A 13869-nucleotide genomic window follows, 5' to 3' on the forward strand; every position below is an offset into this window, starting at 1 on the left:
CAGTGCTTGTAGGGCCAAGCAGGACGGACGATTTGGAGGTGGTAGTTCACAGGGGCTCGGTGTTTCAGTGACACACAGCACAACCGCAAAGTCCCCATTCCCTCTCCCTGTCTTCGTGATCTCTCCCTACTTCAGAGGGGACACTGGCTGAGTGTCCCCCCATGGTGAACCATCCTAATATCTGCTCCTTCTGCACCCATGAGGATTAAGGCTGCAAGAAACCCCCTGAGCGAGGTGCAGCCCATCCCTGGTGCTCACACGACCCATATGTGTGTGCAAGGAGCTGAGACTGGGAAATGGGCAGCAAAATCCACCAACGTCTGGTGGGTGTTGCTTTTATCTCAACAGATGGCTTTAGGCTTGCAGGTCACGCTTGGGGTTAAGGTGTGATAGGTATGTGGCCAGGGCTTTACACAATCTTCACTCTTTTTAGATCAAACGTGCTAAAAAGAAATCAAGGCAATGCAGACATCAACTTGCTTGCTTTCTCTTCTCTTTGGAATTCAGTCCCAGCAGATCTGAGACTTGATCCATGGTTCACTGGGGTTTCTTTTCACTGATTTCCCTTGAAGCCTACCCCAAATCACTTTCACATTCCCTGAGCGATGGAGAAGTCCCTCCCGTGCAGAGCAAGCTGTGCGTGTAGGGTGGACACGCATGTATTACTGATCCCATCCCTTTAGCACTCTGACTCTCCAGCTCACCATCACTGACACTCAGCTACAAGCTGCTCTTGGCGATTTTGGCCCCAGGCATCCCTCTCCCTTGGGCTCCCAGTGCCATAGCAGTGAGAAGAGGGATGCGGGATCAGGGGGAAGGCTGTAAATTGCTCACCGAGGATGCTATCACATCGAGCCCACTGTTTACAGGCTGCTGCCAGGTTATTGAAGATCAGAGAGTCGCTGTCTCTAAACACAGCTACTCCTGGAGTGCAGCACGTCGAGGCTGCTTGATACATGTCCACCCGCTGCCCTTGGGCTGACCTTTAAGACCCCAGAGTTATCAGAGGGAAGCGACCATGCGGTGGGGCTGGAGGACCACCTACGGTGTGACACGAGCTGTGCGGCAATCCTGCACAGCTCTGGGAGAGGAGATCTACAGATACAGCCTGCACAGGGGCTTCTGTCCCACATGGATCCAGGGATGAGAGCCGCTACAAGCATCTAAACACCTGGCAAAAATAATTGCCAGTCTGTAGTTGGTAGAGGTACTTTTTCCCAGTCCATCCAGTTGGGCTGACTTACCCCCTCTGCAGCATAGGCCCAAGGAGTGGGGTAGCTCTGTCCACCAGATGAAAACCAGTGTTGGTGATTTTCAGCAAAAGCAGGCTTGGTTGATATATTTATGGTAGTAAATGCAATACCACTGGCAATTTGAAGATCCACACCATTAAATTATCACCATACTCCCAGCATCAGCTCAGCCCGGGTTGAACAGCATAGACCTGAACAATTATTGTGCATGGATAAGGAGGTTGCACACATCATTCCCCAAATGTATTTTGGATGTGTCTATTCTTTTCTGGAGGCTGAGAGGTTTTCGTAGCATGGACATGGCCAGCTGGCCTCAGGGTCAGAGGACAAGCCAGGTGCTTTTTTTGTTTACCAGCAGTCATAATGCATGAGCTCAAAAGTTTAAGGTAAAGAAGAGTCAACACCACCCAGAACAGGGTTTGTCCTGCAGAAGGAAGTCCAGCAAGGTCCTCTGTTGCAGATGGCAAAGGAAGAGGTCACTCAGTGAAAATGGCAAAGGCAAATTTGTGATATTCAAGGCAGAGCATCAGGCATACAGGGAAGAAGGTCTGTTGTTGGTCACATCCCATTACCAGTCCTTAGCAGAGAGGAGCCTAGAGGCCAGGCCAGATCTTCCTTCCCAAATAAAACACATGAGCTCAGCTATGGGCTGGCTTCCTACATGCCACTCTTCACTTGGAAAGGCACTGAAATTGCTGCTCTGGTTTTGTTCCTCTGTTTTTTCTCCCGAAGTCCCCAGGCAGAGGCTCAGGATCCAGGAAAACTCAGAAAACTGACTTAAATCCCTGTTAATGTCACACACAAAGGGTAGCATGCATTTCAGCATCAAAAGCCAGCTGTAGCAGACAGGCCCAAGGAAGGTGTCCTCATTCCCATATACTAGGGTGGCTATGTTCTCTCAGCAAATATTTTTGGGCAAATGAGGCCACATGAACCCACACCTACATGAACCCACACAACTGACCCTTCCTCAGACCTTGACCCTCCCTACATCCTGTCTGAAGAAAATTATTGAGAATTTTCTCACATTGCAAGTATTGCTTGTCTCACGTCAAGACCTTACTGCTAGCTGGTAACCACATCTCACCTTCTTGCTGCTGCCTCCTGACCCTTGAAGGAGATGTGGTGACCACCATGATGTATAAATCCAGAAGAAATAAAGGTTCAGACTTGTGTGAGGTCAAAGGAGAGACCCTCTTCTCATTAATACCTGAGTTGGGTATCCCTGACAGGAATGCTAAGCGAGGTGCCATGTCCTGAGGTCTGCATCACCAAGGCTTGGCTGTCAGACTGCCTCAGCACCTTGACCCATTTCCAGGCACCGCCATTTTGCACCTCACTCTGAACAGTTTCCTCAAAACATCACATCTTTGGGAAGCCAAAGCTGAAGAGAAATGTTCCAGAGAGGACCAGGAAGATTGTGCAGGGACTGAAATAAAGCAGTTACCTCACACAAGTTTTGTGAGGGACCTCGCTGAGGTGGTCTGCAGGATGAAGGCCTAGAAAGAAGATCTGGAGATGTATTTTTTCCCAGTGTTTCAGCAATTTTGGAGATGTTTTCCTGGCCCACCTGAAACCCAATAACTTTTTCACCCAGATGAGGAGTTTTGTGAAACGTGGGTGAATGGCCTGTAGTCTCAGTGGTGAGGGTGGGCTCCTGCAGCTGCATTCCCTGTTGTCTTAAGAGGTGCCTCCTCCAACCTGAAGCTTTTTTTCTACACCAGGGGCATTCATGACATATCTTTCAGCTTTGTGGCATCTAACAAGGACTGTGTTCATGCCTTTCACTCAGTAAGGACATCTGTGGGCCCTCTCTTCTCCTCAGGTAGCCGTTTCCTTGAAGCTCACAGGAGCCTCTGCAATACTCACCCTACTGAGGAGGGAATTGGGGCCGCAGCAAGAGACACACCTCACCTGGATGTCCCAAGGCTGAGAAATTTATTTTATTTTATTTTATTTTATTTTATTTTATTTTATTTTATTTTATTTTATTTTATTTTATTTTATTTTATTTTATTTTATTTTATTATTTTCTGTCATCATTCTCTCACCCACATCAGCTGCCAGTGGCTCGTGCACTGGTGTTTGAGTCTGGGGTTGAGCTGAGCCTGCAGGAGATGCTTTGACCAATACGTGAGGACATCAGAGATGCTCTTATTCCTTGGGACCAACTTGTGGTGCGTGAAGGACAACCTACCTGAATGTTGCTGCTGCAAGGGGCAGGAGATGTTTCCCCAGGCTGTGTAGCAAGGCAGGCTCGAGGCTGTGGTTCCCTTTCCTGGTAGACCAGATATCACACCCCTGAGCATCCCCAGTGTAGGGCAGGGACTGACCACAGCATCCCACCACCTTTCTGCTACCTCCACCCTGTGGTTTCAGCCTGCCTTGGAAAAAAAAAAAAAAAAAAGGAAAGAGATCAGGTGAGGACGAGTTAAATATAGATCTGAAAGACTGAGGGAACTCTCCTGCTATCACAGGGACAATTACGAGCTGAAATGCCTGGCTTTGGTACAAGGAGAGGGGGCACACCTCTGGCAGTCAGAGGATGGTGGTGGGTACAGGAGCATGCTCCAGGGCCACTTTTTTTTTCTTCCACCCTTGCTGCCAGAGCTCTGGAGCATGGTTTTATGGCAAAGAGGCCAAGCTGGCTGTGAATCCTTCTCTTCTGAGCCTGAGGACTCACCTCCGAGAGGAGTTGGAGCTGGATCCTCTGATGCCAGCTCTCAGGATCACGAGCTCACGAGCAGGCTCGTGCTGGGTGGGTTGTGGGAGGTTGTCTGGCCCTTCTCAACAGTGCTGAATAAGCTTCTAATTTTAACTGGGAGTGACCTTGGGCAGATGTTGGGGAAGGAATCTCAGGAGAAGGGATGTCTGGAAGCAGCCTAGAAAAGGAGCACCCTGGCAAGCCACAGCAGAACCTGCCCCCAATGGTGGGCGATTGCAGCTGCCATGAGGAAAAACAAAAACAAAAACAAAAAACATGGGAAAGGTCCTGGTAGAAAAGAATAAGGAGATTTAGAGACTTTCCAAGCCAGAGATGATGTCACAACACCTGACTCGACTCGCTGAGGGATGGGCAGTCATCCAGAACCAGCTCCAGGCCTTTGGCACATCCCACAAACCTCTCTGGAGTAGCCTGAGTCCAAAGAATAGGCTCCTGTCAGGCTGTTTCATGTTGTTGTTCCTCTCTGGGGGTTTTTCTGTGTGCCTGTGGGCATGGAGAAACCTTTCCTTGGGCAGGATTGCTGGGGACTGTCTCTGCCCTCTGTCACCCACGCGACTTCTCCTTTGGTTCGGGGGTGCCCAGGGATGGCCACCCACCCCTTGCACATTGAGACTTGAGCTTCACCAGCCTTTGGAGAAGCTCTGAGCCAAGATTTCTTGAGGAAGCAAGCCAGATGAGATCCCTGGGCTGTAGGCACCGGGCTAGCAAGTTGTCCAGCCAGGCAGGGGGCCCTCCTGGCCAAAAAAATGGTCATTGTTCCCTTTGGTGGGGCAGCCCAGAGACCGAGGCTCAGCCTGGCAGGACATTGATGCCCTTGTTTGCTCTGCAGTGTTTGCCAGGGGATATTTGCCTTGCCCTGCGTGGGTGGAGGTAAATCAGAGCAAGGTGAGGGCTCCTCACCACCTCCTTTCTCGGGGGCCCTGCCTCGCTTTTTGGTGGCAGTGTGGCAATGTCCAGGCACCCTGTCCTGCAAAGAGCTTGGGTCCTCAGGGTGCCAGGCTCTTAGCCAGAGATATGGAAAGGTAATGGACTTCTTCGCCCCTGCCATGGCCAAGCCTTGCACACAGAGGGTTGCTGTGTGCCAGAGTCAGGCACTCTGGGATTTTAATTAAGGCACAGGGAGAAAGCAGAGGGTAGAGAAACCTTCCTTAAGAAGCATGAGGTCTTTGTCCCCAGGGCAGGACTGTGTGCTCCCTTATCTTCTTCCCCTGCTTGTCCATCTCTGCTAACCTCCTTCTGCTCTGACTTTAACCCACCTTCCTAAAGACATCCAGGACTGACTGTAGTGTATACCATGCTTCATCTTATATCAGACACTAGAAAATCCACCTGGCTGTGAATGCCTGGGTTATGGGAAAAGCTTCATCTGGAGCTCACAGCTCGTTAGGTGTCAGAGAAGCCACCTGATTTCCTCCTGCTGCTCCATGGCACTGCCCTCTCACTGCTTTTCCTTTGCTTTCCCTTGCTCCCACCCTCTTCTTTGGGCACCTGCTGATTTTTCCATGTCCGTCTCACCCCTGGCCCTGGCTCCAAGTTTCCAGATGCACTTTCCACTTTGCTAACACGTCCCAGCACACAGCTGTCACCTGCAGAAGGTTTTACACTGTGGCCAGGAGCATATTTTCACATCTGCAAGGTGAGAAATACCAGAAACCTCCCCTCCAGAGCCTCAAACCACTTGCAAATGGGGTTAACGCAGATATACTCCACATCAAGAGAAGACATTAGATTCATGGGTGGATTTTCAGAAAAAGGATGGGGACCATGACTGCACAGCAAATGGAGCTCTGGGTCTTTCTCTATGAGCATTGGAAAAACCACTCCTGGTCTTTGGAAAGACCAGTTGGCACCTGGGGAATAATGAAAGGACTCTCTCTTGGTTGCCCTGCAAGATATATATCACCAAGTACCTCTTTTAATCCTTGTCTGGGCCATTCGGAGAGTTCATACTCTGTCTAAGGCTGGGATTACCTCTTATCTTGTAAAACACCTTGCAGAACCCGATGCTTGCACAAAATAAACAGCGTGCTCTGCTTGGGTAGCTTCACGGAGCACTTGTAAGCGAGCTGTCTGAGCAGTGGCAGACTGCTGAAGGATCACAGTGTGAGATCCCAGATCCCTTTTACCACCCTTCTGCTTGGTGACTGACCTGTGAGCCTCTGGTTTGGTGAAAGGGGCACCTCACAGAGCTGCCAGGTCAGTTTGGGGGTGAGGGGGATCTGGCAGAGCTCGCTGATGTCCTGGGAGATGTCCCTGATGTATGTGCCTGGGGTACAGACTGGATGTGGGAACTTTCCTCCCCAGCCAAATAATCTCAGCAGAGGTGGATCCATAGGTCTTGTTCCCATGGTTTTGTCCTGAACCCATGAGGATCAGGGTCTCCTGCAACCCCTGGAGAGATGTTGCTGGTCCAGATATTGGTGCAGCATGGCTAAGATGTCCAGTGCAGAGGAAGTGCAATCTCCTCTTTGTTATGTTCACCCTGGGCTTGGCCACGTGTTGTTATTGGCCATAAAAATACCCCATTCCTTTCTAAATTGAGCTACTATACTTGACTCCTTGGCCTTGGGTGATAATGAAATGCACAAGTGCTTAGCAGACACCCTGCAGATCTTCCTCCCTTTTTGCTCCAGCATAAATGATCCACAGTTTTTGGTTCAATAAAATATTTACAACCAAGGGGCCACGTGTGCTTCAGCTGTATTTATTTGCAGTGTGCCTTATCATTAATAGAAATCTCTCAGTCCAGCATTGAGTTCCTGGTAAATCTGAAAGGCCGAGCAGGAGCTCAAGCAGGTGGAAAGATTGTTCCTTCATCTCCTGTGAAATTATTGAACAGATAACCAATAAACGCTTCTTGCTTCTGTGTATTTATAGCTTTAAAGCTAGGCAAGATGCTGCTCACACCAACACAAGCATTATTATCCCATCAGGAACACATGGCAAAAGGTGCTGACACCACAACAAGGGATTTTGGCCCACCACAGGAAAAGGACAGGTGAATGAACTTGACCTGGATGTACCTGTCAATGATTAAGTTGTCCCTAGAAATGTGTTATGAACCTTTCTGTGCCTTTTACTTCCAAGACTCTTGCAGCAGTGGTGTGCACAGGTAGCTCCATAACATGTGCTGGCGATGGTCAGGTATTTCTCCTGGCAGACTGGAGTCATCCCTGCTGTCATATTCTCCTGGCAGCCCGGTGCTGTTGCACTACGAGAAGCTCTATCCCCAGCAGGACTCAAACTCTGGTTGCTGGAGCAACTAGAAGGGCAAGCACCCCAGGGAGATGCTTCTCAGTGCCACAATCTGAATGGAGCCCACACATCTCCCAGCCTGGTGCTCATTCCTGAGCTCCTCGCACCCCTTTGGTGGGGGCGTTGTGCTTTTTCCCTTCATCCTCCACTCCCCCAACCCTGCAGAGCTGAGATCTCTTTTTTATTTAGGATTTTATTTTATTTTATTTATGTATTTATTTTATTTTATTTTATTTTATTTTATTTTATTTTATTTTATTTTATTTTATTTTATTTTATTTTATTTTATTTTATTTTATTATTATATCATATTATATTATATTATTTATTTTATTTATTTTATTTCTCCCACCCCCGTGCCGGGAGGCACCCAGATTTGCAGGGAAGCAGGGACATCTCGTGGCCACACCACAAACACCTCCCCTTCCTCCGGGCTCTCGTCCTGCCTGTGCTGGGGGTCGCAGAGGTGCACCCTGGGGACCCCCCCTGCTGCCGGGGGCTCCCCCCTGCACCCCGGTACCACACCAACCCCCCCCCCCAAACAGCACAAGGGAACCCCAAGGCCTCTTCCCTTCTCCTCCCTGGGCTGTGAGGTGGCACGGTAGATGGAGGAGCACCTTATCCTGACACCCAAATAAAGAAATGGGAAAGGGTCGTATCCAGTTCTTTATTACAGATTTGGGGTTGGCACCACATGGAAGGGTTGCTCCGGAGCCTGGGGGCCTGGCGTGGCCCATGGAGGTGCAGAGAGGACACATCCCACCCCTGCCTGTGGCATGAAGGGGGCTGTAGTAATGCCAACGGTGGCATCAGTGCGGGGGGACATTGTGCAGCCGCCCCGTACCCCACTCCCGGCCGTGTTTCCCTCTTTTGGGGGGCAGAGGGATGGCAGCTGGCGGGGGGCTGAGTGGCTTTTCTGACTCCAGGTGGGTCAGGAAGGAGGCAGCAGAAGGTCACAGCAGAGTCTCCCGATGGGAGAATGCCTCCAAGGCTACAGAGGAAGGAGCTGCGCCAGCTCTTGGCCTCCTCTTCAGTCTTGGTGACAGAGCTGGCAGCAGCCACCTCCCCTCACGTCCCTCCTCCTTCCCCATCTCCAAATGCATCGTGGCAGCACACAGGAGAAAGGGAAAGGCTTGACGAGAACCATCGCGGGGCTGTGTGGGATGGTGGCTTTCCCCCAGACCTGTCCCCAGGTGCTGGTGGGACCGTGGCCTACAGCTGTGGCTCTGGCTCGTACTGCTTCTCCGTGGCCGTGTAAAAGTCCTCGAGGACCGACTGCAGGTACTCAAAGGTCGGGCGCTCCTCGGGCTTGTTTCGCCAGCATTTCAGGATGATGTTGTAGAGCTCGGCAGGACACATGTCCGGGCAGGGCATGCGGTAGCCCCGCTCCAGGTTGCGAATCACCTCGGGGTTGGTCATTCCTAGTGGGGAACGCAAACCAGCTGGAGTTATTCAGCACTGTGGGGATGCAGGGGCAAGGGTAAGCCACAATTCTGGGCACTATCTGTGGTTGTATTCCCCCATCCATCCCTCTGAACCCTCCCCAGCTCCCTTTTGTGGGTTTTGCCTGCCTTAGGAGTACCATCTGCATGTCTCTGGGCGTGAAGCATCACTAGATGCTTTGAAGCTGCTGCACGCTCCCCCCTTACTCACAGTGCACCGTACCTGGGTAAGGGATCCTGCCATAGGTTATGATTTCAGTCAGGAGGATCCCAAAAGACCACACGTCGGATTTGATAGTGAAAACTCCAAAGTTAATGGCCTCTGGCGCTGTCCATTTGATCGGGAACTTGGCTCCTGTCCAGAGGAATAAAAAAGAAAATCAGAAGGTGCCCATGGGCATTAGCAAGTGGTTCCCTCAAAAATGAGGCCACCAGGGAGATGTCATGGGACATACTGAAGTTGCTGTGGAGTTAAGGAGAAATGGCTAGAGTAAGGTCATTGCTGCCTGTCTCCTGCTTTCACTAAAAGGTCATTTCTGCCTGGCATCACTTTGCCTCTCTCAGTTCTATTTTCTTGTGCCATCAGAGCTATTTTCATTTCTGGAGACTTTTGGACATACATGTGCTTATAAACATGCATAGGTACTGATACACAGAAGCCAAATAATGGAAAAAATAATATATTGGGTAGCTGCCAATATGCATATTAAAAAACAAACAAACAAACAAACAAACAAACAAAAAACACCTCTAGGTACACTATACACACACACACACACACACACAAAAAAAAAAAAAACTCTAAGTACACTATTTTACTAGTAAAGTTAGAGGAATCTACGGTCTTCTCACACCTTTGCATCTCTTGTGTGTTTAGCACTGGGCTCCCAGGCATGGAGCCCAGGACCAGCACCATGGACGCTGAGTAGCCGCCGCTGCAGACCTTCAGCAGCCAGAAGCTCTCACGGGACACCCACTGCTCCTCAGGTGCTAACGGGTGGGTTCCTGAAGCCCAAAGGATGCGCCTGTGCTACCTGAAGTTAGTGCTTACCATAACTTGATTAGAGGCCAGTGACAGTGGGATTTTTTTTGTGTATTAAATTGCTCACTCCTAGGGGTCTATTTATAGCAAAAGTGCACAAATGATGCAGACAGAGGTTCTCTGGTTTTCAAATCTGCGTATGTATTCCACAAACAGAAAGCATCCTGTCTGAGTCTGTCCACCAAGATGTTTTTTTTTTTTCAGCAACGGCAACGACCACACAATTGCAATTTCAGTTTTGCTGAGGCTAAATAAAAAACAAAACCAAGCCAACCTTGAGGCAGAGGAACTGAACGTGTTAAAGACTGCAGGGAAAAACACATTTTTATTTGTATATATCCTCGCAGGGCTGAAAGCCCAAAGGCAGTGTGTGAAATAAGTGTCTTTGTTCTTGCATGTCATACTTTTGACAAGCAGACTGATGAGTTTAGGAAATGCAATCTATTAAGTGAAAATTGTTCAAAGCAGATAGAGGGGCAGTTGTTATTCAAGATGAAAGCTAGCTGGAAAAATGCTGATAAGGATTGTTTTCCACTGGAAATGTAGGTCCTCTGAGTACGTTAACAGAATTATACTGATTTCACCAAAACTACTCCGAAGGACAAAAACTCCCCTAAATAATTGCAACAAGCTCAAAGTATCCCTTCATGACATTTCACAAATGATGTTTGTGGGATTTTTCCATGTAGAAATAATTTTATACATTGAAATGGGCATAATTTATATCATAAATTATATTGAGAGTAGCAAGTTGAATCAGAACTTTCCTATTGTATAAAAAAAAAAAATAAATCTAAATTTTCTTTCCTTAAAATATTCCATATGGGGCATCTTAGCTTCATCCCAACTCTGGGAGAAGGTGGGTTTCCAGATTTTTTATTTTTATTTTTATTTTTTCTGGTAAATGCCATGCCAGATTTCATAGAATCATTATTTCCACCATTTCTCCTGTTTCCCTCGTGCTCCGTAGGGCCCCTTCACAATCTGAATGGCACTCTCTCATCGTTGACCTTGAAGTACAGGAAAAAAAGCCCCAACCAGAGGAATTTGCCTTAGCCCTGCTGCCAGAAGGCTGTAGACAGATTTCTGCACCAACCAGACCAGTTGCCACCTCTCATGGCTGTGAACCACCAGCTCGGACAATCGGCAGCCCCAGCAAGGGGTTTGGCTTTGCAGGTGGAGCCATAAGGACAATTTGTATTAGTACAGGGAATATTAGGTTTGGTATGCCTTATTTTCTGTTTTTGTTTTTGTTTTAGATGTTTTGGTTGTGCTGTTCCCTTGGGAAACACCTCCCAGGCTTCAAACCCTGTCCCACACTTTGTAAGCTGTCGTTATTCAAGAGACATGATCTGCTTTGGGCTCTGTTTGATATCTGGAAATTTCCTCGAAGCCCAGATACACGGCTCCAGCTCCCCTCTGTGGTCCCGTGTGTGCAGTGACTGAATTACACTGCTATTTCCTTCCCTTCGGGCTGACTCACTGTTAACATGTAGGTACAGGCAGTGAGTTTCACTACTGGAGGTCAAAATTTATCTAGGAACACAACCTGAGATTCAGCAGGACTGCCCCAAACAGTGCCAAAAGACTTTTTTTTTTTTTTTTTTTTTAATCCCCTTTCCCTCTGCACACTTGCTTTTTAATGTCCCCAGGTGCTGCTGCTTCTTGCTGGAGCCTGCTTTTGGCTCTCGTGCTTGCTCTGCCTGCTTCCTGGGTGCTGACAGCAGCAGAAGGAGGGCTCTGGTCTCACGCCAATGACGGCAGCACCCTGTGCCTGGTCCCAGCTCAGCCCTCGGGTGCCCCATGTCTTGGCAGATCTGCATGGCAGGAGGACTGAAGATAAGGGAAATGTGTCGGTGAGGCAATGCTGGGAACGACACCCACCTTCTTGCGCCAAGTATTCGTCCTCGATGATCCTGGCCAGGCCAAAATCAGCAATTTTGCAGCAGAGCGTCTCCGAGACGAGAATGTTGGCGGCTCTCAGGTCACGGTGGATGGAATTCATTCGCTCGATGTATGCCATCCCCTCTGCCACCTAGGAGAGGAGGAAAGAGCCCTTCATCAGCACCTTCCCATGATATCAAAGCCTGGCTGCATCTCAGCCCCATTTACAAATGCACAACATCTTTGTAGGGTTGTCCACATGCCTCCATGTGCATGGACCTCCATCCACAGATGGATGAATGGATGGACAGACAGATCAATAAACAGGTAGATAAAGAAGTAGACAGACCCATCCATCCATAAATAGATATCGCCCACGCATGTGTGATAATGTGTAGCTCTGCCAGCATGCAGCTGGCGTCCCAAAGCTTTAAGCAGCCAAGTCGAGCAGAGCAGAAGTGTCACTCTCTGTTTTGCTCAGAAGTTGTGGCTTTGAGCCGTGTCTGTAGCAAGGTGTGGAAAGTTGAAGCAAACCTGAAGCCACATCACTGGATTCCCAGTTTCTGCCACAAGACTCTCCCCGCTAGTTATTCATAAATACTGTAGATTAAATAAGTGAATTAAAAAAAGGAAGAAAAAAGAAGAAGAAGAAGAAGAAAAACAGCTCAAAGAGCTTGCCTGTTCCCCAGTTATTGTACCAAAGCCCAGATAAGGGACAACCAGATAATTTTCAGTAACCTCTCTTTTCCCTAGCTGGTCTGCCTTGGGGTGGGGAAGAGACCCCTGGAGATTCTTCCACAACACAGATGAGAGTGATGTTTGCTTTCCCTGGGCTGGATCCAGACTAGGACCCATAGACACAATGTAGTATCCCTCTGATGCCTATAGGATGCAGTAGAGCAGAAGACACAGATATGTACAGGAGTATGAGTGAGATAAAGGGTGAGCCCTTGGGCAGATCCCTTGTCCTGGGAAAATCCTGTGTCCTGGGCACATGCTGCCTTCTTCTACCACCTGCAAACTTTACTTTGGGAGGTTTCTGCTCCTGAGATCCTGAGCAGGGAGCAGCTGGGGGGGCTGTCTGGTGTGTGATGTGTACCTATAAATGTTGGCAGCAATCTTTTTTTGCTGGGTGATGTAGCACAGGGGGATTGCAAAACTGCAGAGCTGCTCTGTTAGCCAAGTCCAGATTTGGGCGAGGTGTTTATCAGGAGGGTGAGTGGATGCACGCAACCCCTTCTAATAATGGTTAGCATCTATTTAAACTTCTACACGCCTGTGGGTGAAGGCAGAGCAATTTTCCACTCCATACAGATTCGCATCAGCATCTCTGCTTACATGTGGTTTCAGACAGGATACTAACACATACTTTCCAATGCTGCATTTCTAACCTGTGTCAACACCCCTTCAGTGCAAGTGTTGTTTGCTGCAGTGGAAAATGGAAGAACTGATGTAATTTCCTGTCCTGATGTTAATGAGATAGCACCCAGCGATGGGCTGGTTGCAGCCCAGAGAGCTTTCGAGCTTTCACCCCTGAGACTGACCACAGGATCGAGTGCATCAGCCCAGAGCTTTCTAATTTTAGCTCCAACAGATGCAACTGGATCCAAAATTGCTCTCGAAAGGGCTGGGCGCCTGTTGGGTCATGATGTCATCCCGACACCGCAGATGAACAGCGATTGCAAAATATCTCTGCCTCCTCCTCTTCCTCCCAGGGCTACCGAGTGGGTGTCCGAATGCTGCTGGGATCCTTCTGCAGCCACTGTGGTGCCAGACCTCCACAACACTGGTGCCTGGGACAAACAAGGCCCTTGCCCCAGCCCCAAATGCTCCCACATGCTTGCCTGGAAATGGTTTGCTGTTCCACATGGTAAATATTGCAAGTTATAAATGTTGTGTTAAAGAACTGCAGAAAGACTTGTAGTTTCTGCTGTTGGTGTCTCACACCAGCATATGGTGCCGGCTGGCAGCTTTGCTGTGGAAATGTTTGGGTCATATCTGTGAGAGCAGATTGCTCAGGCTGTGGTGCTTTCCTCTTCCATAGAAATGCATCGAGCCACGTTCTGTGGTGTAAATCTCCCATCAATCTAAGGGCAGCATTATACCAAGGAATTTGGACCATTTTTTAATCACCAGGTATATAAAATAAACCACTGGCTATATCTTTTAAGAGAAGGAATGAAAGAATGAAAAATTGTGGGCAGGGAGGGTGGGCAAGAGAGAAGGAAGGAAGGAAGGAAGGAAGGAAGGAAGGAAGGAAGGAAGGAA

General features: G+C 48.8%; 1 protein-coding gene across 2 annotated transcripts in view; it reads right to left on the reverse strand.

Moving 5' to 3' along the window:
• Positions 1-8278: 8278 nt before the first annotated feature.
• BLK (BLK proto-oncogene, Src family tyrosine kinase) overlaps positions 8279-13869 on the reverse strand; it is a 40460-nt gene continuing 34869 nt past the window's right edge. For both annotated transcript variants that reach the window (XM_035323032.1, XM_035323033.1), the window contains exons 11-13: positions 11602-11752; positions 8899-9030; positions 8279-8654 (exon numbers count right to left, since the gene is read on the reverse strand). In XM_035323032.1, the coding sequence (XP_035178923.1) occupies positions 8446-8654; positions 8899-9030; positions 11602-11752 (492 nt within the window). In that variant the 3' untranslated portion in view covers positions 8279-8445. The remainder of the gene's footprint in view (positions 8655-8898; positions 9031-11601; positions 11753-13869) is intronic.

This window comes from Oxyura jamaicensis, chromosome 3 (assembly GCF_011077185.1).
Source record: "Oxyura jamaicensis isolate SHBP4307 breed ruddy duck chromosome 3, BPBGC_Ojam_1.0, whole genome shotgun sequence".
NCBI classification, from domain to species: domain Eukaryota; kingdom Metazoa; phylum Chordata; class Aves; order Anseriformes; family Anatidae; genus Oxyura; species Oxyura jamaicensis.